Source organism: Arvicola amphibius, chromosome 10, assembly GCF_903992535.2.
Source record: "Arvicola amphibius chromosome 10, mArvAmp1.2, whole genome shotgun sequence".
In the NCBI taxonomy this organism is placed as follows: Eukaryota; Metazoa; Chordata; class Mammalia; order Rodentia; family Cricetidae; genus Arvicola; species Arvicola amphibius.
This window is the reverse complement of record NC_052056.1, coordinates 59942289-59969211: the sequence shown is the minus strand read 5'-3', so window position 1 is coordinate 59969211 and position 26923 is coordinate 59942289. Positions and strand designations below refer to the sequence as shown.

The 26923-nt window shown below is 43.8% G+C and overlaps 2 protein-coding genes and 1 long non-coding RNA gene across 6 annotated transcripts in view; 1 reads left to right on the top strand and 2 right to left on the bottom strand.

Annotated features, from left to right (window-relative positions):
- The first annotated feature begins 1339 nt into the window (after nucleotides 1–1339).
- Nucleotides 1340–9339, top strand: LOC119825364. The gene is made up of 3 exons (XR_005287210.1): nucleotides 1340–3156; nucleotides 6559–6765; nucleotides 8172–9339. It is a non-coding gene; the product is annotated as an uncharacterized LOC119825364 (long non-coding RNA).
- On the bottom strand, nucleotides 3452–13608 carry Umps (uridine monophosphate synthetase). Its single transcript, XM_038346198.1, has 6 exons — nucleotides 13409–13608; nucleotides 10947–11100; nucleotides 8432–9103; nucleotides 6883–7058; nucleotides 5724–5838; nucleotides 3452–3918 (listed from the first exon to the last, which is right to left on the bottom strand). The coding sequence occupies exons 1-6, from the start codon at nucleotides 13562–13564 to the stop codon at nucleotides 3749–3751; spliced, it is 1443 nt and encodes a 480-aa protein (XP_038202126.1). The 5' UTR covers nucleotides 13565–13608; the 3' UTR covers nucleotides 3452–3748.
- An 8139-nt stretch (nucleotides 13609–21747) lies between these two features.
- The window catches only part of Kalrn (kalirin RhoGEF kinase), a 589603-nt gene continuing 584427 nt past the window's right edge, over nucleotides 21748–26923 (bottom strand). For all 4 annotated transcript variants that reach the window (XM_038346659.1, XM_038346661.2, XM_038346660.2 and 1 more), the window contains exons 58-60: nucleotides 26160–26360; nucleotides 23291–23429; nucleotides 21748–22308 (exon numbers count right to left, since the gene is read on the bottom strand). In XM_038346659.1, coding sequence (XP_038202587.1) covers nucleotides 21763–22308; nucleotides 23291–23429; nucleotides 26160–26360 — 886 coding nt within the window. In that variant the 3' untranslated portion in view covers nucleotides 21748–21762. The remainder of the gene's footprint in view (nucleotides 22309–23290; nucleotides 23430–26159; nucleotides 26361–26923) is intronic.

The following is a 26923-nucleotide window of genomic DNA, read 5'->3' as shown; positions in this document are numbered from 1 at the left end:
AAGAGGGCCTTCGATGCTCCTGGGACTGTAGACAGGCTGAGCTGTCAAGTGTGTGTTTGAACCTGATCCTCTGGAGGAACAGCAAGTGTTCTTAACCACAGAACCATCTCTCCAGTCCCTATAGTAGCCCTCCTCCTTTATTGAGGGCGCTTTTTGAGACAAGGTTTCTCTGTATATATCAGAAGTCTACCTGTGTCTGCCTCTCAAGTGTTGTGTTAAAGGCACACACGGCCACAGCCCGGCCCCTACAGTAGCCCTTTGATGCACATCTCTCTAGTCCTGAACTGGAAAAACAAAACCAGTGTTTGAAAATTCTGCCTGTGGTAGCACAGGCCTTTAATCCCAGGACTCAGGGTACCAAGGTAGACAGCTCACTAAGAGTTCTAGGCCAGTTTGGTCAACATATCTAGTTTCAGTCAGAGGTACAGCAACCAAGAATTCAGCATGAAGTATGTATCCCCATGCAGGGCCTGAAGAGCCAGCCACTTGGTTCTTTCCTTGTTTTAGGTCTCTGTTGTTGGTTCTGTACCATGTTACCTTTGTGGAACAGACAAGGGGAAGTGAAGGATAGCAAACACCAGTGTGGTGACCATTCTGAAACTGCTGACATGTGGCTGTTTGTTGAACACACCTAGCATTTGAGGCTGAGGTGAGGTTGTGAATTCAAGGCCAGGCTGGTTATATGACAAGATCATTTCTTAAAACCAGCCAAAATGAGTTAGAGGCAATGTGTATCATGTCAAACCCCAGTCCTGAGATGACTACAAAAAGTTCTAGTGTATTTTTGTCACACAATTGTTAGGTTCCTATTGCTGTGACTAAAAGCGTCTTGGGGAGGAAAGGGTTTCTTTCAGCTTATCACCCTCAGGTCACACTTCATCACTGAGGGAAGTCAGGCCAGGAACACAGAGGCAGAAGCCATGGAGGATGCTGTTTCCTGGCTTGTTTACCATTTTTTATGCAGTTCAGGACTACCAGCTCTGCCCACTGTGGACTGAGCCCATCAATCCCACATCACTAATCAAGAAAATGCCCTCAAACGCATGTCCACAGGCCAATCTTAGATTTTCACCATTAAGATCCCCTCTTCCAACTGGCAGTAGTGGTATGAGAGGCGAATGGACCTCACTTTGAGGCCATCCTGGTCTACAAAGATCCAGGACAGCCAGGGCTGTTACACAGAGAAATCCTGTCTCAAAAAAACCCTCTTCCCAAACGTCCATGTCACGTTAACAAAAAACTGGCACATTGATGGACCATCTGAATATTTTCAAATCTCAATTACTACCTTTAGTGGGACATAAATGTTCTCCTGATAGTTTCCACTTATATACAAGCAAGAGGGCCACTGGGGAACACCTTTATGGAATCAACACTGGAGACATCTATTATTACAAAGCTATTTATTTTCTTAGGTAAACTATGTAACTGTTAAATAGGGTGTTAGCGTGACACTGCCATGCTGAGATCTGGAGAAGTTGACAGCATTTTTAAACTGAATTTTAGATGGATTGACTTGGCCAAAGGTACTGTGTAAAAACCCAAGAGAGCCTGTACTATGTGCTATACGGTATTACAGCTGTAGAGCCTGTACTACATGCTATAAGGTATTATAGCTGTAGCCATCACTACAGGACTTACTGTGCTACAACAGGACAATATGCAACTGGAACTGGGCTGAGACTTAAAAGCATACACACGGACATGGGTCATCCTTGATACAAGAATGCCAAGTTTGTTGTGCTCAGGGGAAGTTTATATAGGACTCTGACCATGCCCCAGCTCTCGGGATCTTTCAGCTGCAGACCCACCAGCCTGAAATCAAGGTCTCGTGCTCAGAGTAGCTGCAGGCTGCTCAGAGCAGAGGAAAACAAGTTGTTTTGCTTAGAGCAGCTGCAAGCATAGGAAAGACAAGCTGCTCACAGGGAATTCAGGATCTGGGGGTCCACAGCCCCCAACAGTACTGTAGTTAGTGGGTGGATCGACCCAGGACATCTGTGTTCAAGAGGACCTTATGCTTCCTATTTCCCAAAATGCTGATGTGAATACTGCAAGGCTTTAATGCATTATGCTAACGTGTATTTTCCCTCTGACTGCTTTCCAGAAGACCTGGTTTTCTAGAAACGAACTGAAAAGATAGCTCTGAAACCATGCATATGTGTGGACTTGAAACTTCAGGACCTCAATTTAGGTTTGTAGCTTAACACTGAAAGGACCCCTTTGGACTCCTGGGACAACCAGATGTCGTGAGACAAAGAGTAAGCTAAGGCCTAGAAGGGACGTTTTCTTAGCATTTTCCGGGCACCAGTGCAAATTCACCAAGATCCATGGCTCTCACTCTCCTGGCCTCTGCCTTACTTGATGGGATCATGCTGCAGTCAGACCTCCTTCAAGCGCTTGCTGCTTCAGCTGCCTTGACTCCACTTTACTGGAGGGCGCATACTTGCTGAGTGAGGTGCGGTGGCTAATCTTTTTATAGATGTGAAGACTACAGGGTGCTGTGTAAGAAAGTTAGCAGGCTACATGGTTAGCATACAGACTCACTCTGACCATTCCATCTGATATACACCAGTATGCTCCAATCTGGACTGCTTACACACAGCTACCTGCTGAATGCTAACAGATCTTTCCTTCTAGCAGGAATAAGAACTTAAGGCACTGCAGAAGATGTGTGGAGGGCAGAAACCACGGTGATGGTGCTTTGCTTGTTAATAATATGAACCAAAGGGGGAATGGCTCAAGTTTATCCGGGGCAGGGGGAGGCTGTGAATTCCATCTGCAATGGGCACACTCCTGTAGTAAAAATTCTCCCTTTTAGCACTGGCAAAGACTAATTTAAAGAAAAGTTTTTATACATTTTATGTGGAGCCGAAGCTAGAAGAAATTGGTGGATCCCCTGGAAGTGGATTTACAGACGGTTGTGAGTCACCATGTGGGTGCTGGGAACCGAATGCTGACCCTCTAGAAGAGCAGCAGTGCTCATAACCATTGAGCCATTATGAGCCTCCAGTCCACATTAATGACAGCAGGGAACTGGTACTACTATTCTTAGATGCAGCAGTCTGCCATCCAGATGAAGCAAGAGGAAGCTGGGGCTTTCTACACTGACCGCTGAGAAAGATGAACCAAAACTCCTGCTCCATGGTACTGAACAAGGTAAGCGGCTAGCTAACATTAGATGTTGGGGAATATTTCCAGGTGTCTAACTTGTTTCACTCTGTGAAGCTGTGTTACTGTGCCTGTCTAAAACACCTAGTGGTCCTAATAAAGAGATGAATGGCCAATAGCAAGGCAGGAGCAAGGATAGGCGGGGCTGGCAGGCAGAATATAAATAGAAGAAATCTGAGGACATGGGGGCCAGCCACAGTCACGGAGAAGGAGACTAGAGAAAGATACAAGCCCAGAAGCAAAAGATAGTTGGGATAATTTAAGAAAAGCTGGCAAGAATAACTATAAGCCTTCATGTGTGATTTATTTGGGAGCTGGGTGGCAGGCCCCCCAAAAAGCCAAAAGAGCAAAAACAACACACAACAATTAGATGTGACTGAAAGGAAGGGAATCAGGAAGGTGGTGGCTGCCCGACAAATAGCAGTCTCGACGAAAGCAAGCTTTACAAAGAGCTCATTACAGTACCAAGGCAGTGATTACATGTAAAGACCATGATATGATAGTTTCAGAGTCTGTCTCTCATTGGCTCTGTGCAGAACCCTGAGCACCGTAAAGAACACCAGTCGTCTTCAGCATCTTATTAAACAGCAAGCCTACTCAAATAAGCTTCCCAGGCAGCTTTTCTGTACACCTCAGCTGCTTCCAGCCGGTTAGATGCTGCAAGTATTCCTCGGCCCACAATGATGACATCAGAACCCCGTTTGCCAATCACTTCTTGAGGACTATTGTACTGTTGGCCAAGGTGATCCCCTGTAGAGAAACAAAAACCATTTAACATAATGCGAACTCAGGAGGTGATGGGACTCACTGGGTCTGTCCAAGATAGTAAGGTAAATCCAGAGAACATTTACCACCATATACACCTTACTATTTGTAACCCTTTCTGCTACAATCCCAAGTTCTCAGACCCTAATCCTTTGCTTTTGGAGACAAAGTAAATCAAGCTGGCACTGAACTCAGAAATCCTAGTGCTGGTATTAAAGTATTTGTCACCATACCTGATAAATCCTAATCTGATTAGATTTATTAATTTCTGTTGTTCTAGAAATGTTAAGTGGGTTTTGATGCTTTTGATTCCTGAAAGCCTATGCTAACATGCGATCTAGTGAAAGAATCGCAGGCGCTGACACAGCAGTCAAATGTGGCTGGCTTCGTGAGGCGCTGCGCATGCCATCTCAATGCCTCTCCGCTGACTAAAAGGTCAGGACTATCTTCCCTCCACTCCACCGATCCAGAAGAGATGAAAGTAGTTTAGCCTGCTTTATAATTTTTTCCTCCAAGGTTGCTGCTCCCTATTGACTGAAGTAAAACTGTTTCACAAACAGTAAAGTTATGCATTTAATTAAAATAGTTTATAGTGTTGGGACTGGAGCTGCCTAGTACATGCAAGGCCCCAATTTAGTCAGCTGGGAATGGTGGCATATGCACTCGGAGTTCAAGGCCACCTACGTCACCGAAGAACAGGTGTGGTAGTGCACACTTTGTCCCAGCACTTGGGAGGCAGGTCCAGATAGAGAGATTCTATCTAAAACAAAAAAGGTGAGTGGCCTGTATTAAAGATACCTGATACTAGAATGGAGGGTTGAGAATCCAAATCTTTATATCTGCAAAGACTTTTAAAATTCTGAGTTGTTGACTTCCGAGGTCACTTACTCTGTGGAGGGCTATCTGCTCCACAGATGTCATGTGCATGCATCTGCATTCACTGGTTTTCTTCTGACTCCCTTTCTATAAAGCAAAAGGCAGTGCTTTCCCCTAATGTTAAATACTATCTCAAATGATGTAGAAGGGATTTCTAGAAATACTCAAGACATAAAAATACAAAGGCACCCCCTGGTGGTAAACACTACATGTACTTACAACACAAGGTTTTGATGTCAAGTTCCATTTATAACTAGGAAACAAACACCAGAGCTGGTTTATAAGGTACTGGGGATGAACCCCAGAACTTGTGTGAGCTAGGCAAGCACTCTACCAGCTGAGCTATACCCCTGAGTAATAATAACCAACCCCCCACCCATCTCCTTCAAAACTAAACCCATATACTGTGTCCTACAGTACAGTTACACTTTTTGTTGGCAGGCAGGGGTAAGGTGCTGGAACTAAGCCCATAGCCTCGTGGCAGCTAAGCACACTCTGAGAAGGACAATCCAGCCCTTACCACTGTCTGTCTTTATACCCTAGCTTGCTCCTTTACACCCTTCGAGACTGTTGAGAATTTAGCAGCCATAGCCAGGCACTGGCACATTAGCCAAGGTTCTCCAGACCTGCTGGAACACAGAACAGGCAGCACACTCAGAGCACCAACTAGGAAGTGCCAACCTAAAATACCAGGTTTCCGGTTAGCATGGTGGCACATGCCTTTACTTCAAGCACTTGGAGGCAGAGTTAGGCAGATCTCTTCAAGTTCCAGGGCCAAGTAATGTCCTAAAATTAAACTGCAAGATGTCTTACAAATACAGTACAGGCCAAGGGCTCGCTCATTCTAGACTAAGACAACACAACACCATTACAGCATAGTGCTTTACTCTGCCGTAACTAGTGAGTACACTTACCTCCTGTTTCTAATTGAACTCCCGGGGTTAAGTGAAGAAACTCTGGCTTCATGCTTACTCGGGAGCCGGATATAAAGCCAATCACAAATCCACAGTGCTCCTCAGCCATCTCTACCTACACGGGATGTAATAGGCATTGTTACAAGACCACAGTGACAGAAAAATCAGCCCACGTAAAAGGTCCGGAGATGACATCTCCCTCCAACAAATCAGGCTTGAAAAGAGCAGAGCTCCTCCGGTATGTGCATCAAACAAGGTGCTGTAATTCTTAGGAGTAAACAGCCTGGAGATTCGCCTGCTTCCAAGGATATGAGGTGTGTCTCACCACAGCTCTTGAAGATGTAGCTATTTTTTCTAAGCAACTCCCTTCCAGCACTTTGCCTCCTTAGCCCCTGCTCTTCACTGGTCCTCATTCCCATACCATTTTTCACAGGTACAGCAGGCCTGGCTTTCTGATTGGTCATTGCCTGAGACTTTCACAATGTCAGCCTTGCTGCCAGCTATTACCACCAGTAAGAAACAGCTTGTTCTTGAGACAGACCTCACTCCCAGACCTTTTATTTACTTTCAAAACCTGGGAAGCCAGTACTTATGGTCCATTGAGGGTGGCTTTTTAAATTTACCATAGGGGGCTGGATGGATGGCTCAGCTCAGCAGTTAATTGTGGTTGCTGCTCTTCTGGAGGACCCACAGTCCATTCTCAGCACCCACACGGTGGATCATAACCACCTGTATCTTCAGTTCCAGGGAATTCAATGCCCTTTACTGGCTTCTGCATGTAATTAAAGTGTTACTGTGTTCCTTGAACTGTAAATATCATTTATCTACTTTCTAGATGACTACAGAACTATAAAATTTACCATAGGAAAATGGGAAGAGCAATTTACAATTCAACCATCTTTAGTTCTGCCTCAAGATCAAACAAGATGTTGTAGAGATGTCCTAACCGTCTGTAGTACAATTCAAACCCTTACCCGCTACAAGATCAAAGAGTTCAATCCAACTGATGTTAAGAAACTGTCAGAATAGCTGAATTGAGAAGGTGGGTATGAGAGGTGAGGCCACGGCTCCCGCAGTCCTTCAATGAAGGTCTCCTCTTCCCTAGAACACGCAGCACACACAGATGCGCTCTCCATTCACCCCCCACACCGTCACTTACTGCTGCTTTGGTGTAGTTCCCAGTGGCCAAGGAGCCAGCAGAGCTCATTTCTGCAATAAGCAGGCATGCTCGATGTAAAGGCAGGCCCACTTCCTGCAAGCCTTTCACAACGCCTGAGCCTGGCACCACATGGGCATTTACTACATCTGCCCAGGAAGCTATTTTAAAGATGCCACCTAAGAAGGAATAAAAAAGATTTGCTGTAATTGAAAGGACAAAAATCAAGTAATTGCTAGTTAAATCTCTTAGCCAGGCAGTTGTGCACGCCTTTAATCCCAACACTTGGGAGGCAGAGGCAGGTGAATCTCTCTGAACTCAAGGCCAGCCTGATCTACAAAGAGTTCCAGGACAGCCAAGACTATTACAAAGAGAAATCCTGTCTCGAAAAACAAAACAAGCCAACCAAACAAAGATATTTGCTAATTTTCAAACATAAATCTATAACCATTTGCCCAACCAACTCTAAAAGGTTAATCAAAGAGTTGACTACTTTAAGAACTTTATCAGTGGACCCATCTGTGGTTCCGTCTGTAATACGCAGCTGCCACCTGACAGCTGGGTGAGAGGTCAGGAAAAGTTCTTGCTGCTGTCCTTGGTTTATTAGGAACGCTGCTGGGCTGTTTCTTTGCAGATTAAAGCCTGTGACTAGTGATAAGACTTATGCCGTTAGAAGCTCTATGAAGACAGACATTCCCAGAGTACAAGCATAGTGACATCCTCAAATTCTCTTGAAGATGAAATTTTCACCCTAGAGAGATTTCTCAGCAACTTTACTCTCTACAGGTTCCTTGGCTTTTCCAATCTTAAGAGGCAACTGCACATTTTATTTTTTTGAGACAGGGTTTCTCTGTGTAACTTTGGAGCCTGTCCTAGAACTCACGCTATAGATCAGGCTGGCCTCAAACTCACAGCCTCCTGAGTGCTGAGATGAAAGGTGTGTGCCACCCTTGGCCAGCCTGTTTTTAAGAGCAGAAGTCTACATGCGAAAACAGGTATAGGACTAAGCGTTTCCCAGGCCATAAGCTGCTCTGCCTGTCTGATATCAAAAACTTAAAAAAAGTGTATTAACACTTTATGCTGCTAAAAATATTACTTTTTACTTTATACTTTTCCATTCTTTCCTATATCGGCAACTTTTAGCAGGGCCAAATCTTTTTTTGCCTGCCCAGAACTCACACATACCCATCCGACAGCAGTTCACCCAGTTGTTTGGTTTTTTGTTTTTTAAAGGGAACTGACAGGGATCTCAGTCCAAGATGGTTAAAGAGAATTGAACCTTGTCCTTGCAGGAGCAGGAGTATTCCCCCAAGGGCAGCTAATACTGGAGTTTACACCCAGAGGTAGTGAAATTCCCTGCCTGAGAAACAAGTCAACAGAGAAAGCAGAACTGAGAACACAGCCGAGAGAAGGAAAGAAACAATGTCGAAGGTGTGACCTCACTGCCTGGATTCGAATGCACCTTTGACAGCTTGCTCCGTTGCTGACTCTCAAGAGCCAATTCACCTTCTCCCCTGTGGCCAGTCTATACTGGATTTCTGAACACACTTACCTTCATATTGCTTTTTTACTGTGTTTCCTATATCAGCGAACTTCCTGTCTTCAAATATTAAGAAGTCATGGCGTTTTGCCAGAGCTGCCAACTCCTCCATTACATCCAGAGTAAAATCATTCAGAATATCAACGTGAGTTTTGAGCAAGCAGATGCTGGGCCCCAAGGTATCTGCTAGCTGCAGCAGCTCTCTGGCCTCTGATACATCAGCAGACAGACACAGATTGCTCTCCTTCTTCTGCATAAGCCTGAGAAGTTTTGAGGCAAGCGGGTGGACTCCGGGCAGCTCTGCTCGAGCACCAAAGCTGAGTTCTTTGCATGCTTTCTTCTCAGGAGGGGGAACGCCATTCTGATTAGCTGCTGCGAAAACGTTCTCCTGAATGAACCTCTTCACGCTCCCAACCATCTCAGCATCGATTTTTTTCTGCTGCTCGAGAATCTCCAGCATTTCAGACAACGTGCACACGGAGTGGAGACGGATCCCGCGAGCCTGCAGCTTGTCCTTGCCACCCTGCTCACGGTCTAGCAGCACAATGGCGTCAGTCACCTTCAGGCCCTCCTTCTGAAGAACTTCAACAGTTTCCAAAACACTGGCCCCACTGGTGACGACATCCTCAATGATCAGGCAGGTCTGCCCCGGATTAATCTCTCCTTCTACAAGACGCTTGGTACCTAAAACAGAAATATATAAAATGTTTCAGCTACCTCAAGACATATCTGGGCCTACGCTTACTGTGCACACAAAGAATTAAGATTCTGTAAATCTGATTTATGATCATTTACTTTGAAGCTACTGTTGATTTTTCAATGTGCTACACTGCTTAGTTCAGTATCCTCTGTATCTCCAAATTACCAATTGTATAATGTTACAGTAAAACTGACAAATTATCTTACAATGTAAATACTCATTTTTCTGAACAAATGAAAAATTTCTTAAAGATCACTAATAAAAAACAGAATAAGTCAGTATCATCAATAAAATCATTCTTTCCTATTAATATTGTTAAGTTTACCACTCATGATCAACTGGCAATTTAAAGCCAAGTGTAGCACACACCTATTATCTTTGTACTTGGGAGGGCTGTCAGAGCCTGACAATTAGCACGCGGTCAGCAGGGATGTGTGTGGGGGTGTGTGCGCGTGCGTGTGGTGAAACCCTGCCACAAACAAAATAGGGGCCAAGGAGATGGCCCAGTAGTTAAGAACACGGACTGCTCTAAACAGAGAACCTGGTTCAGTTCCCAGCACCCACACGACTGCTCACAACTATTTGTAACTGCAGTTCCAGGGGATCTAATGCTGCCATCTAGCCTCTGCTGGTGTTATATGCATGTGGTACACAGGCAAAACACTCAAACTAATTCAGATGGGAAACATTTCACCGCTTTGTGGACACCATAACCACAATTATACAATGAGACTCCTCTACCCTTGAGCCTCACACTATCATCCACAAGTTGTGAAGTAACTCAGGCTCTTCTTGGCTTCATGTTCATTTTTTGAGACTCAATTTTATATTTTTCTACTCCCTATTATTTTGAAACAAAATAAGCATACATCTTAGTTTTTTTTTTTTGAGCTTTATTATAGGAATCATTTTTTTCATCATTCCCATTTTCCTCCTCACCCTTTCTTGACAAATGGTAGGTTTCACTAAATCTAGGACTGACATAAGACAAGAGTACTTGCAGTTTCGTGAACACTTGTGAACACAGGAAGAAACAGATACATTTCTCATGGGCAGTTATTTTTTAGCTTCAAAATAATATAATCAGAAAGTCACCACTCAACGCATGGCTAATAACTACACCCTCATTCCTCCCTCCCAATGCTGTGTGGGGCACATGTGTGGAGGCCCAGGGACCTGCAGGAGTGGTTCTCTCCTTCCGCATGGGACCCAGCGCCCGTACTCGGGCGCCAGAGTTAGCTGCAGGCTCCTCTACCTGTTGAGTATCTCACTCAACTCTCGCAATTTTAGAAGCAAATCCCAGATACTGCAGTTTATCTTAAAAACCTCTTAAAACTAACAAAGTATTACCAAATCAATATAAACAAGCAAAAATCCCACTAAGTTTTGAATATCATTATCAACTCAGTCCTGATATTTTTAGGTTGATTTTTCAGATTTTAAAGTAAACTACCTGAAACTCTGCTGTTAAGGACCCCAACAAAAAATATGTTCCCAAGGGGTCTGAGTTTCCTAAGAGTAATCTTCACGACTGCATGCATTTAAATATAAATATACCTAGAAGTATGTGTTCTTACAACATTTTGCTGATGAGGGAAGGGCCAATACAAAGGTCAGGGTTCACCAAGCACTCTCTCTCCTCCCCAGTCAACACAAAGCATTTCAGACCCAGACTCTACAGGAAGGACATCTGGAGCAAGTCAATAATTCAACAGCTCATCAGGCCTCTGAGGAGCATCCAACAGCTCTAGTAATCACCAGGGCCCGAAAGAAAAAACCCTAGCAGGTTACACAGTAACTTGAGGCTTATGCTATTTTCATTTTTACCATAATCCTTTGTTTCCTTCCTTCTGATGAGCATGGGAATCTGATTGGTTGAACAGATAACTGTAGCTAGTGGCAACGCTGTGTAAGGAACTCCACACACACTGTCAAAACTGATCTCCGCATTTTTTGCCGTTTGGAATAAAATGTCTGCAACCTGTAAAAAAAGGAACACAAACGTCCCATTATTACTACTACTTAGAATGCTATATGTAGACAAAGCAGCATGATAATAGAGAACATACAAACTTTCACTATTAAATGCTGTATGTACACATAGCAGCACGACAATAGAAGATATACAGGCTCCCACTATTACTACTTAGTATGGTATTTGAGTCATGCAATAGCACAACAAGAGAGATAGAAATAAAGCCCTCAGGGAGATTTTTTTTAAATCAAATCCTAAGATATAAGTAGACTAATTATAACAATTCACTGAGTATCTTAGCTCAGGAGAGAATATATTAAGCAACTGATTTAGACCCATCACAATAATCTCAAAACCTGGCATGCAAACACAAACATCATGAACCCATTCAGCTTGATTCAGGACGACCTCTGGAGGCAAGGTTACATGGCTGACCCCGAAGACCAAGGACACTTCTCAGACTCCCATTTTGCCTCGACTCTCTAGAAGCATGGCGGGTTCTAGTTTCTGAAAGAAGCCTTAAATGGACACTTTCCTAAGTATAGAGCCTACAGTTTATCTTTTCCACATAAACCATTCTGATCCCCACTAACACACAGGCATACACACAAATGCTAAATTATGAAACTGGAAATTTAATGCTTCCCCCCCCAAATTTCACTATGTATACAGAATTATTACACTGCAATACATATTTCCTCCTGTGGGCTTTTACTGATCTGTCATGCTTCTGTTCATGAATCTAAACTGAGATTTATATTTATGTTAATTAAAAAATTTTTTTTTCAAGACAGGGTTTCTCTGTGAAACCATCTTGGACTGACTTTGTAGGCCAGGCTGGTCTTAAATTCACAGAAATCTGCCTACCTCTGCCTCCCAAGTGCTGGGATTAAAGGCTTGTGCCACTGCCCGGCTTAATAATTGAAATTTAAGTGTACCAAGTTAAAAAAAAAAAAAAACAACTCACGATCTTAAGTCTGCTAGAGATTCTCCGGCACTATCATTTGTTTGGGCAAATACCTAAAACATAAGTCTGCAATCATAGAGTCTAAGAAGAAATTTTGGAAATTTCTTTTTTAGTCAGATAAATATCATTTTCCTCCAACTGTTTATGGGTACATCAATTATCACTTATTATGAGGAAGTTAGAAGCATGCATACAATCTATTACTTTTCGGGGAGGGGGGACATACCGAGAACACCACCTATTCACATAAACTTCTTTTAAACTTAAAATGTTCATGAAAAAGTTCTTGGTAATACAGTTTCTCTACACCAACGAGACACACCATTTCAAGATTCCTGAACGGCCGGGCAAGGTGCACGCCTTTAATCCCAGCACTCAGAAAGCAGAAACAGGTGGACGGACCGCGGTGATTTTGAGCCGAGCCTGGTCTACAGAGTTCCAGGAATGGGATGACCTTTCAACTCCTGCCACCAGCTCCTCGGTGCTGTCTTAATGATTCTGGCAGACAAATGGACTCTTCCAGTACAGCTGTTTTCTGCCTAGCCCGACCACCTGAATTTAATCTCTCAGCCCTCACGACAGGAGAGAACACACTCCTGCAAGTTGTTTCTGACCCTCACCAAGTGTATCACTGCACGTGCACGCCCGCACACACACACACATGCAATAAATTAACGTAATACAATCTTCACGGTACTCAATCTTCGCACGAAGTTAGCAGCAACACTTCCACCCATCTACTCAGTGACATCTGCAGATCAGCTGGCATTAGATAGAAATGCATTATTGGACGGCCGACGTTGCGGCGATTCATATATAACCCACTCATGGTCTGAGAAGCACCCGGTTAGAAACCTATTAACGTGTGCAGTTTACCCCTAGTAACCAAATAAATAAATAAGTAAGTAAATAAATAAGTCTGCCTTCCTGGCATCCACCATGTGGCTTTAATTTCTTGCTACTGGCCATATACTACTAAATTGAATCCTTCGGCAGCTACTAATTTCTCCACCCGCCCGCCCTTTCCTTTCTCCCCAAGTCTCACTTTCTGGGGCTTAGGTACGCAGAACTCACTCAAAGACTTCTCCGCCTGTCAGAACCCCACAGCATTTCCCGACTCCCGCAAAGCACGTGTCGCACGGGTTGATCAAAAACAAGGTCTCCAAGAGCCCGACCGACGGCTGCCGGCTTCCGTGCTCCTCCACTGACTCTCCAGACCAGCAGGAGGGTGGGTCAGCCTGCCTGGTCCGTGGGTTCTCCCTCGTCCCCCCCAACTCCGGCCACACCCGCCATCTCCAGTTCTCCTTTCCCGCCACCCGGAGCTATCCTGTCCCTCGGGGCTGGCACCTGACTGAGGAGTCGCGGGCGGGACACAATGCCCCGCAGGTCGATGTAGACCGGGGAGGTGAGCCCGCTCTTGAGTACAAAGCTGCCGAACTTGAAAGCCTCCACGTCGTACAGCTCGGTGACCAAGAGGCCCAGAGCTTCGCTGGCGACCGCCATTCCCGCGCGCTCACTTCGCTCAGGAACCCCAGCCGCACGGGCTGCGTGACGTCACCCAGAAGCCCCGCCTTTTCCGCCGCCCTTTCCGGCCTGGACCGCGGGGGTCTGTGCTTGTGCTAGCTGCTTCCTGGTAGGGGCGCTGTGCTTTTAATATTAGCCAGCTGAATTGATGATGCTCAACTTCTCCGAAGGGAGTCTGTAGGCCCTGCTGGTTTTTAAATTTTTTTTATTTTTATTTTTTTTTTAAGCTTAGCGTTTTCTTGAGTCATTCTCTTACCACAAGTATTATCATAGCAATTATCTTATTGTTATTAGCCACCACTTCCCTAAGCTCTTCCAGGGTTTCTCCACAGAAAAGTTCCCTGTGACAGTGCTTGTGACTCTTCTCGAATTAATTTCACAACAGCTGGCGTGGGAGAGTTGCACAGAAGTTTGCACATAGGAATAAATATAAAGCAGGTCACTGTACACTCTGGTGCTGGCAAAGAAACTGCGTATTCGACTCTTACACCATCTGACATACTCAGGATGAAGAAGGGTGGCAAGGGGGTTTAGGGAGGATGAACTAACAGTGTCAGGCTATCTGGAAGAATAATGTTGGGCAGTTCGAAAACCCAAACATAACTGGTTTACAAATCCCTTGGCTGGTTATGGTGGTGCAGTCCTGTAGCAGAAAGATTGCAAGTTCAAGGCTGACCTGATTGACTAGTGAGACTCTGTCAAAAAAAATAATAAATAATTATAGCAGAATAATATAAAAATTCCTTAAGGGTATATTTGTTTTATTTTAATGAAAATACCCACGATGCTAATTATCAAACCAATTCCGAGATTTAATTTCGGTATTCTTCGTTTTTTTTTTTCCAGAGAGTTTGTTGAATTGCCAGTGTAAAACTCTATATATTCCTGTCTTTGTTTTGTGTTTGAAACAGAGTTTTCATTTTTTTCTAAAGAGATTTTGCTGAACTGCCAGCCAGTGTGAAAATGTATATATTCCTGTGTTTGTTTTGTGTTTGAAACAAGGTTTCCCTGTGTAGTCCCAGCTGGACTACACTTTACTTATGTAGACCAGACTGTCCTCAAACTCAGAGGTCCATCTGCCTCCTCTGCCTCCTGAGTGCTGGGATTAACGGCGTTCACCACCACGTTTGTAAAACGCATAGTTTCGACTTGAGAAACAACTGTCGAGGGCAGTAAAGCCTTGATTCAATAGAAGTCAAATGTTAAAACATTGTGTTCTTATTGCCAAATCAAAGCACGTTTCAGCTTTGGGTGCTGCTAATTGACAGAGAACTGCAGAGTCCCCTCCTCCCCACCTGCGCAGCACCTGGAGTCTTGGAAAGCCTGATGATGTCTGTGTGGGTCCTCCCAGATGGTTGGACTCCTGCCATGTGCATAACCTGTGCGATCCAGTGGGAGGCCGTTCTCTCCTTCACTGTGCAGTCCTGTGGATCAAACTCATGTTCTCAGGCTTGGCAACAAGTGTTGTTGTCTGTTGGGCAATCTTGCTGGTCCACTAATGGGATTTTTTTTTTTTTTTTTTGCCAAAAGCTTTCAAATATTTGGGAGGAAGAGAGAGAAAAATTTCTCATGGGGGGACATGGGGGAAAGGACAGGAGTTTTAGTTAGAAAAAAAAAGTCAAGTGCTAGTGGGATGGTCGGGCAAAGGGACTTGTTACCAAGTCTGATGACCCGAGTTCCATCTCCTGGGCCCACATGGTGGAGAGAATCAGCTCCTACAGATTGTCTTACACACACACACACACACACACACACACACACACACACACCGTGGCTCACACACACACACACGCACAGAAATAGATGTGATAATATTTTTAAGGGGGAGGAGACTAAACATAGCATCTTCAGTATATTATATTTATAGGAATGCATAACATGTGAAATGTACATTTTGAAACTTCATCCACAACTTATAACGTGTACTGCAGTAATCATAACAAGACATCAGGTCGGCACTTTACAACATTACACGGAAGAGATCCCGACTTACAAATAAAATATTTACAACCTACCTTTACAAAACAACATTGTGTGCATACAAAATGAACAACTGCAGGAAAATTTAAAATAATAAAAACAACCAAAACCCCAGACCCCAGAAGATACACTTAAGGCAGACCAGCAAGACACTGAAATAATTAAGGCTGTGGAATTTTCTGCACCTTGAAAATATAGAGCTATTTACCAATACTGCGGAGTGAATTTGAATCAACTGTCACAAGCCTGATGGAAGTAGGTACTTATATGTATATGTGTAATGGTCCCTATGGGGAAACCTGTCCGCTTATGAATAAGGCCTTTTAGCTGAATGGCCAGAGGAACCCACCACAAATTCTCAAAAGACTTTGGGGGAAGGGATCACTCAAAACCATGTAGTGTGGGCACGGTTTGCAAATCAGATATTAAAATTCAAATATAAGTTGGGCATGATGGCGTATGCCTTTAATCTCAACACTTGGGAGGCAGAGGCAGGAAGGTCTCTGGCCAGCCTGGTCTACAGAGTGAGTTCCAGGACAGCCAGGACTACACAGAGGGACCTTGCTTCAAAACAACAGCAAAAATAAAACAACAAAAACAAACCACACACACACATACATACACACACACACACACACACACACACACACACACACACACAAGAATTCAAATATAGAATTCTGAGTAAACAGAATCACATAAATAATGGTCCCAATGTGTTTCATAATTTGTTTGGCCATATGGACTTCGAAAGACATCAAATTAATTCCCATGTGAATAGAATTCTCCATGTATTATCCCTAATGGTTTTGAATGGTCCTAAATGGTTTTCCAGTAGAAAAACTGACCCACCTGGGATGCCTGCAAATGGATAGATTTCTGCATATGAGCAATAACATATACATACATATTATACACTATATACATGTACAGACGTACATATATCCATATTTGCCAACAGTTTGTCCTTCATTGCTGCTGTTCTCTGCATAAATAGCATTCTCAAGGGTGTGTTTAGTTTTTCACAGTCTTCCTGTTTGTCCCTCTTCCAGTTTTATTTACTTCCTCACAGTAGTCTGACGTTTGGCAGAAACAGAAGTAAAACCACCAGGGGTAAAAAAAATAAAAACAAAAGAAATTGAACACAGAGGTGATAGTTATGGCTTAAGTTAGTAGGAGAAGACAAATGCTTTGTTAGCTTCAGGTTCATAGCCACAGTCTTTGAGGTCACAGTAATGGTCTCCAGGGACTCCAGAATTCGAACTTAAGTTCTTGATGGAAGGGGGAACCTCCTAGCCCTGGACTGGCAAATTGGTTTGGTTAAATTAATTCTCAGGAATTCCAAGACTTGATATTTACATGTTTTCTTGCTCTTTCTCATTCGCTGAAGGAGGTTTATCTGACTAAACTATTAGGTTGGTCATTTGAATAAAAATGAAATCTGACCACAGTTTGGAATTTCTTAGCAAACAGACTGATAGGAAAAGACAATAGCCTGGGAGCGTTAATTTTAGGCTTTTAATTAATATCACTTAAAGATTAAAGCACTGTAGTAGAATGACTATATTCTCCTATAACTTCAACCTATATTAAAAAATAAGAGAAAATGTCTTTCATAAAAAATGTGGCCATATAATATTTCTGTACTCTATTTCCATATAGATTTTTCATGAAAAACATTTCCTATCGAAGCATCTAAGTCTCTGGACAAATTCCAGCCCCTCTGAGCTCTTTAGAATGAATGAGACAATGAGAGCCTTGCGGTTTTCCGAAAATAACTATCATAGTACCTTCTTTTCTGTTGGCCGACTCTATGTGAGCTTTGCCTTTAGCCTATCCTGGCTCTAATAATTCCTCCCCTAAAGGTATTTACGTTTCTAAATAGCAAAGAAAACTCATGAGGTGCTTTTTACAAATAAATCTCTTGAAAGCTTGTATATGCTTGCCTCATCCTGACTCCATTGGAATGTTACCCAGGCAAGAAGGGAGCACGGTCTACATTCCTCAAAATTCACCCAGTACAATTCACGGGCTGCCTCAGGACGTGATGTGTGGGTACCATGCCTACTACAGAGACCCTTTGTGTTCAGTGTATTTCCCCTCTCTTGGGACTAGAGGAGAGAGTTTCCTTTAACACAGAAAAATAACCACTGTTTACTTTGTATCGTATTTTCTCCCTTACATTCTCACAGATTTATTTTTCCAAGTTCTTCAAGATAGGCATGAAAAAAAAAGTAATGAGTGACTCCCAGGCATGGAGGTTTGGGAACAAGAGATTAGTCTCGAAAGACCAGAGCCAAAGCTCTCCTTCTCTAAGTCCCATTCATCTTCCTCCTACCCACTTGCAAACCACTTGCCTTTTCTAGAAGATTCTTATGAGACTCTAAAGAAACGAATTATGACATGGGAGGGTGTTCGATCCTCACGTCTGCCCTCCTGGTGAGGAAAGTAACTGTCTGGGTCCTTCTTCACACAGTTTTTCTATATAGCTTGGGAAGAGAAGGGAAGGGCTGGCTGTCTTGAAAGGCATCAGATTCTCATGTCTACCATAAGAAATCCTGGAGAAAACAGCTTATGGACCTTCATGTCCTCAGCAGCTCTCCTAATCCTTTTCTGTAGATAAGCTCTTAAAGAGTGGAGATTATAAAATGAGACCAAATAACGTGTAGACGAGGAGCACCTGGAACTTCCAATAAAAAGCAATTTACAGCGTTTAACCTCGTGAGTTTGTAAATGGTATCTGAAGATAAGACTGTGGGAAACTGGAATGTTCAAAGTTATTGTCAATAAAATTCTACCACTGGCAGTGTGTAGCACTTTAAGGAAATCAAAAATATTTTATAGATGTATCAGCTAGGACATCTTCCTCAACATTCTTAAAAGATGAATGTTCTCTCTCCATCTCCCCAAATTCCATCTTATCAATGGGAACATGGGGCAGAAACAAGAAAGAACGAAATTTGGGATAGATGAGATTGATACTCAAAAACACCTGGTCCCGCCCTACATTCAGATGTTTTTGCTTAAAAGATATCTTAAACCTAAGGAAAAAAATACTGCAGCATCAGCAAATCCAAATGCAATCAGACGTCTTCACTCCCCACCGTCCCTCCGAAAGGCACTACTATTTGTAAAGGCTTTGCAAAGCACAAAGCTGTGAAGCCAGCTTTCCCCTTTGCCTCCTCCACCCCCACTTAGGTTGCCAGTGGCTGGGAGAGACCTGCAGGATACATCCAACATCACGAAGTTGTTCTCAGCAGTTTTTACCACATTCAGTTCTAAGTGGAGAGAAATCTGCTTCATTTGAAACGAATGTAAAAGGCGCAAAACATTATTAGATTTCTCATCAGGGATCGTGGGTTGGCCCTGATCTTTCCCGTCACTCTGTACCCCATCCTTTTAACATAAAACCAAGGAGCTAAAAATGATGAAGACACGCCAAACGAGGAACCTGGGGCTGGCAGTTCACTCAGTAAGAACAACTGGGATGGTGGTGGGGTGGGAGATTTTCTCTCCTCTCCCCTCTTCTTAGTAATAAACCACCCTGCCAAAACAGGTGCAGGAGCGTGGCCCCTGGTTCTTCTTTATTTCCTAGCCCCCTCAACGGGATTGTTCCTAATTCCCAGCTTGTTAGGGAGAATTCTTGAGCAGAAACCATCTTGTTCCCCGTTGGAGGGACCAGGTGCTTTTGTGGCTAGGGGCCTCCCTGTTCATTTCAGTCCTCAAACTGTAGAAAGTGTGTCCCCTCTCTCTCACCACCTCTCTGACACTCACCTGTTCTAACGGCTATATTCGGGGCGCCCCTTCTATCCTTTCCTGTCTTCCCTGTGTACTTGAGACGACTCCATGCAGCCCCACATCTGGACCACCCCAACCCTAAACAAGCGTGCTGTGAATACTTTGGATCTGCCTAGCATTCTGTCACCTCACCTCACAACGTGCTTTCAATATGGCCTTTCTGTGGCGTCTGAACATCACTGTCCTGGGTTCTTTTCCTCCCTAGCAGAAACTCAGCTAGTCATAACAATCCTAAGTGATGCCACAAGAAGCCCCTCTTTCAAGGCAGCCATAATGGACCTGGCCATGTCACTTTCTGGGTCTCTGGAGTCCTCAGAGGCTGCACTTTATCCCACAACAAGCCCTCTGGGCCCCAGGCTTCCTCCCTCATGCTACACTTTATCATAAAGACTTTAGTAAGCACGTTTTAAATACCATAGCATATTTTTATATGTGTGTATACATCATGGTTTAGGTGAAGAATGTGGAGGTCAGCAAGCTCTGTGGGAGTGAGGCTTGATGACCCAGGGCCGCCCGAAGACAAGGAAACTATACAGTCAGAGTCGGTTTCCACATATTTGGTTAATCCCCAGAATACTAGGTGCTAGCTAATCTTATTGCTTTTGCTTTCTACTAATTTATTACTAATTTATTACTCTATAATCTCGGATGAGATGAGGTGAGATAGAGGGTGGGTGATGAGTAATTTGGCTTTGAAACCAATGGGGGTGGGTAGGGAAATGAATATTTTAATTCTCTATTTCCATCATGGGAACATGTGTTTTTATACAAAAAGTTCAGACTGTTCCCATCATTTCTTCTTGAAATAGTTAAAACAATTTTGCAGCTTCCTTTCCCTTCCCAGATTCTCCGATTGCACTTTGTGCTACATGATTTCAGTTTCTCAATCCCACGAGCAGGAGAGACACAAGAACATGAAGCCTGCTTTACACAAACACTTGAGTTATAGTTTTAGAATATTATTTGCATAAAAGCATTTTTTTAAAAACACACTCTAGAAAACAAAGGGTGGATCATGTACAAACACAAAATAACAAAAACTCCCCAACCCCCTCCAACAAAAAAACAAAAAACAAAACCAAAAAAAAAAAAAAACCCATGAGGTGCCCTGGTTAACTTGTTTTCCCTCCAGAGGGCACCGGGCAGTGGATAATCTTGTATGGAGAAAGCAGCATTGGTCTCAGAATACAGTTAATCCTTTTAGTCCAGAGACGTTGGTGGCTGTGTGGTGTTAGATATTGCTATCCCAGTTAAGAACCCATGCTGTATTAGAGTGCTGGGTCAGGCTTTGCTCCATGGCTTGAGAAAGGACTTAGGACTAGCCTCTAAAAGGCTTGTATGGCTGCCTCCTTTTGGTAAGCACCCCGAAGCTTCATGAGGGGTTAGGAATAAAGCGAGCTAACTTTCTGGAAACCGTATTCTACAGCTATGCGACCAGATAGAACTGCTACGTGGCGCACAGGAGCTGTAGGAAAAGGTTTTATGTGCCCTTTTGTATGAACTCGTGATTCCCATCTACCTACGTCAGGCCTGGTGTGGACATAAAAAACAACCCCCAACTCTTAACTAGATCTGGACTTATTTCCTGGCTTTCCCACAGGAAGAATTCTGAGCGATCAGAGAGTGCAGGGGGAACTTTCGATAAACAGAACCTCTCTTACTCAAACAACCCATGATGGAGGGGGAAAATATCTCATTCGCAGATCTCAAAAGGGTCACATTGCTTTCTCTTAATACACAGGTTCTGATAAAAGATTTCTATACAAGATTTATAAAATGCTCTAAAAAACTTGTCATCTAATTGTGCTTAGTCAAAATAATGCAATGCTTCGGTAAATAAATTACTGTCTTAACGGGAGCACTCAAAGTTACTTATGATTGATTTCATATAGAACTCTATATTATAAAACTCTGAAACCTGAATGGGATCTATTATACTGTATGTGTATATGTATCCTGTTAAGAAACTATATCTAAGCCATCTAAAGTTGACATCTCTGTTAAATAGAACTTTTAGCTTAAATTTTCAACGGAGTCAGAAACCGACTATCCTCCTCACGGTGGGGTGGACGGCTTGCCCACTTAACCGCTCATTTTGGAATGTACAATTAACATTTTCTACTGGCTACTATCTTGTCAGCCTTGCCCTTTCTCTTTAATACTTCCTGCAGCTCTGCATGTTTACTTCTTCAGCAGAACCTTCTGGAATGCTCCTGGGATTAGGGTCACTCTTCTGCCACTCGGACCCTGCGGAACCACAGACAAGGTTTAAGGGAACCACCTCTCAATCCAGAGAAGCACATGGAGTGAAATGATGAACACAGCTATTTACAGACACTTTCAGTCTTGCTTTGGTTCACACTGCACTTCTATGTGAAACCTCGGGGGCTGGGGGATGGCTAGGTCCCTTGGTTCACCCTATTGACAATGTAACTCTTGACATTGGGAATAGGCCGCACGTCGTTCTGGTGCTTGCGGCGTTCTATGAAGCAGGCCAGGCGGGAGGTGTCCAGGGGGATCTTGGAGTAGCTGCCATTGTGGGGCTGCAGCCACGGATGCTGCAGGCACGTGGCTGCCGTGGGCCGCCTCCGGAAGTCTTCCTGTAAGATGACGTTGATGAAATCCCTGGCGGCATTGCTCACACCACAGAAGTACTCGTGAGGGAAGCTGAAGTCCACCCTGCACACATTGATGCAGGTCTCCTCTTTGCTCTCATCTAAGAATGGGGAGACCCCACTAAGCATGACATACGTCAGAACCCCGATGCTCCAGATGTCTGTACTCAGGGAGACGGGGATGCCTTGGATCACTTCTGGGGCAGCGAATTCTGGATTCCCCAGCAGATGGTGGATGTGGAAATGGCCTGAGATCTGGACAGCATCTTCCAAGTCGATGAGCTTCACTCGAGGCACTGGGATCCGGAGGTCAATGAGCAAGTTTTCAGGCTACAGGAATCCAGGAAGGCAGGAAGAAAAGAGGCAAGATCAGGTCTTTGTTGACTACCAGGTGGAATCTGTTAGCTAATTAGGATTCTGCTATTCTTCAGTAAGCTTGTGCATGTGGGATAATCCCTATGCAAAGGCAAAGGAGGTTTCAAAGCATGGCATTGAATTCGCTAAGCTCTGAGTTTCTGTGGTACTTTAGATAAGTTGTTTGGCAGTGAAAATTGTGCCTTTGGGGAAGGGGTACAGAGCTAATTGTGTATTTCTGCCTGGCCTGGAATTTACCGAGATCTACTACAGTCTCTGCCTCCTGACTGCTGGGCTTAAACGTTTAAGCCCCTGCACCTAGCCTATGCTTCCCCACCCTAGTGTTAAGGATCCAACCCAGGGCCTTAGGCATGCTGAGCAGGTGTTCTGCCACCAAGTCACACGTTATTCCAGAATAGCATGCCTTCTTATCCAACCTTTGTCTTTGTAATGAATCAAGAAAATAAACAGCCTTTTAAGAAAACAGAAGGCCGGGCGGTGGTGGCGCACGCCTTTAATCCCAGCACTCGGGAGGCAGAGGCAGGTGGATCTCTGGTTCGAGGCCAGCCTGGTCTACAAGAGCTAGTTCCAGGACAGGCTCTAGAAACTACAGGGAAACCCTGTCTCGAAAAACCAAAAAAAAAAAAAAAAAAAAAAAAAAAAAAAAAAAAAAAAAAAAACAGAAAACAGAAGCTTTTCATTAAAAACAAAATTTTCTGGGCAGTGGTGGCAGACACTTTAATCTCAGAACTTGGGAGGCAGAAGCAGGCAGATCTCTGAGTTCAAGGCCATCCTGGTCTATAGAGTGAGTTTCAGGATGGCCATGGCCAGAGAAACCCTATCTTGAAACAACAACAACAACAACACAAAAACCAAATCAAGGAAAAATAAAAAAAAATGTATATTCCTCAAATTAGACTCCGCTACTTTGCTGCAGCAGGTGTTGATTTTGCATTACCTTTATATCCAAGTGTGCCACCCTGCAGTTATGGAGGTACTGCAGAGCTTCCATGATGTCTCGGATATAGAAAGCTACTTTCTCTTCCATCAGCTCATCATGATTCATAAGGTAGTCCAAGAGTCGGCCGTCATCCATCCTGAAAACAAGGAGGTGGGGTAAAAGGATGCTTGGGAAGAGACAGAGAATCGGCCCATGTAGAAAGCTTAAAGAGCTCTAAGATGTCTCTTAATGGAGATTGGCATTGCAACACACACACACACACACACACACACACACACACACGTCATGGAATATAAATTGAAGATGGGTTACATTCATTTATGATGTGGAATATTTAATGATGCAAAGATGTGTTGCATTCTTTGATGTTGCATTTGTTTAACTCTGTGAAGCTGTGTTACTTTGCCTGCTTAAAATACCAGAGTGGTCTAATAGAGAGCTGAACGGCTCATAGGTAGGCAGGAGAAAGGACAGGTGGGACTGCCAGGTAGAGAGAATAGATAGAAGGAAAAAAAAGAGAAGGGGGGAGAGAAAAGAAGGAGAAGAAGATGTCAGGGACCAGCCGCCCAGCCACACAACTAGCCACAGAGTAAGAAGGAAAGAAAAGTAAATAGAATATAGACAGGTAAAAATCCATAGGTAAAAGATAGATGGGATAATTTAAGTTAAGAAAGGCTGGCTAGAAAAAAGTCAAGCAAAGGCTTAAAAGCAGCTATTTCTAGGCTCCTTGTGCCCGTTCGTAACAAGAAGTGATCAAACTGTTTAAGGAGCAATGAGTCATTTGAGATACATCTCAGGAAATGTCCACATCAAGGAGTGTGAGCCAGGGTAAGAATAACTTCCAACCTGCCTGACCATTTTCATTTTCTTCTCTAGTTTGTTCCTTGCTATGAGACTATTCTACTTTCTTTCTTTTTCTTTTTCTTTAAGATTTATTTATTATGTATACAGTGTTCTGTCTGTCTATATGCTCATTACAGATGGCTATGAGCCACCATGTGGTTGCTGGGACTTGAACTCTGATGGAGGCGGGTCTTCTATCAATCTGTTGATTTCATTGGTTAATTAATAAAGAAAACTGCTTGGCCTAATAGGTTAGAAAATAGGTGGGTGGAGTAGACAGAACAGGAAGAAGGAAGTGAGGTAGATGGCTCAGACAATTGCCCTGCCTCTGCAACCAGACAACGATGAAGCGCCAGCCCAAGATGGACATACGCTAGAAGCTTTCCGGTAAGACACCACTTCATGGTGCTACACAGATTATTAGAAATGGGTTAAAGCAAGATGTGAGAAAGAGGCTGGAATTAATGGGCCAGGCAGTATTTAAAAGAATACAATTTGTGTGTTGTTATTTCGTGTGTAAAGCTAAGCATGTGGGAGCAGGGCAGCGGGAATCCGGCCCACAGCTCCTCACTACAGAACTCAGGACCTCTGGAAGAGCAGTCAGTGCTCTTAACCTCTGAGCCATCTCTCCAGCCCCACTATTCTACTTTCTTGAAAGGAGAAAAGGATGGAGACCCTGGAAAGTTCCCTACTTCCCTCTGTCCTACTAGGTACGAGGTAGGAAGGACAGGACAGAGAGGAGTGGCACTGGGTTCGCTACATGCAACTCCCAGAGATACTTGGAGCAAATAAGGGGAGCATTTACAGCAAAATTGCTCCGAGCCCACAAGGCACCAGCCACCCCACCATCTTGGCGCTCTTCCCCAGTCTTCATCCTTCCTAGACATCTCAGTCTTCATCGACATCTCAGTTGCCTGGAGGAGGGTTCCACCAGCCATCCCTACTGACCATACAGGAGACCTGCAGGCCGAGCAAGATTCAGGGCATGATCCCAGCACTCGGGAGGCAGAGGCAGGTGGATTCTGTGAGTTCGAGACCAGCCTGGTCTACAAGAGCTAGCTCCAGGACAGGCTCTAAAGCTGCAGAGAAACCCTGTCTCGAAAAACCAAAAAAAAAAAAAAAAAAAAAAAAAAAAATTCAGGGCATGGTCTGCTCAGCCTTGCTTCTCACACATCTTCCCTGACGGTCACATCCAACAAAGAACGGTTGTATGCTGTAGCTCTGTCTAATGTATGATCCCTAGCATCTTCCATGCCGTATTTCAAGTATTATTTATCTCTTGGTCTTAACTGTTGGATTTATGGCCTCAGAGGATAAGAACTGTGTCTTTCTAAGGATATTTATTATCTGGATAATCTGCCATTCCTAGAATGTCTTGGAGGGGAAAGTTCCACCGTGAAAGAATAGGGTAGTAGAGTGGGGGCGCCATGCTATTGACTGAAGGACAAACTCCCACCATTCCAGCTCCACCCCGTCCATCGGCCTTCCACCAGTAAACTCTTCTTAAGTGTCAGTCAAGCCTGAGAGTGCACAGTAGGAAGAAAATGACTAGAGTTACCAATGTGAACTGTTAATATATTTCAAATAGCTAGAGAAGAGGTTCTTTTTAAAAAGTGTTTTTGTTGCAAAAAAGTGATGGATGTTTAAGGTGAAGGATATGCTAATATCCTAATTTGATGATCACATGGTGTATACATGCAACGAAACACTGTACCCAATAAATATAAACAACAAAATAAACCTTAGAAAAATAAGAAAAAGAGGAGTGAGAAGATGTGGTTTCAAGGCACTCATCCGTACTTTTGTGGAGCTAGCGGTAAAGACCTTCTCTATTCTCTAGTCTTGGTTTTCTAGTCTGTAGAATGAGAATACATTTACATACATAAAACAGGAGGTGAAAGGCTTATATGGCTCTTTGTAAACCACAAAACATGGTGAAAATGTAACTCTTATCCATTAATTGTGGGCAGCGGACAACCCCAGCAGATGGGGACCCCTTTAGAGATAAGATTCCTGTACTCACAGTTCCAATATCAGGATGTAGGACGTGGGGGACTCGTAGGTGTCATGAAGAGTGACATACTGGGGGTGCTGCAGGTGCTGAAGCAGGGCAGCCTCGTGGGCAGCCTGTTCCTTCTTCTTCATTTTCTTGCTCACAAATTTCACGGCAACATCTTTGCGGGTGGCTTTGTGGACGCATTTCTTTACAACGGAGAACCGGCCTCTGCGAGACAAAGGAGAAAAAGTTCTCCGAGGTTCATCAGTCAGCAGGGTGTCATTGACCAGAATATGTTACGGTGCGTGCATGTGTGTGTGTGTGTGTGTGTGTGTTTGGGTATGTGCTCAAGCATGCGTGTGTGTGCTTGTGCGTGTGTGCATGTGCTTGAGCATGCTGTGTGTGTATGTGTGCATGTATGTGAGTGCTCAAGCATACGTGTGTGCATGTACATGTGTGCTCGGGCATGCGTATGTGTATGTGTGTGTTTGTGTGTGGATACATGTGTCACATGCTTACTTAAATTGCCAAGACAGTAACATCATACAGGCTGAGTGTCCCTAATCCAAAAATCTAAAGTCCAAAATGCTCTAAAATCTGACAGCTTTTGAATGCAGACATGAGATCACTGTGGGAAGTTTCAAACCTGACTTCATGTTGTCATGAGTGACGGTCAAATGCAGGTCCACCAGACATAGCACATATAGTTACTTTCAGACAAAGGTGTGCATGAAATATAGATAAACTATTTTAGACTTGGGTCCCATGCTCAAGACACCTTGCTGTGTACA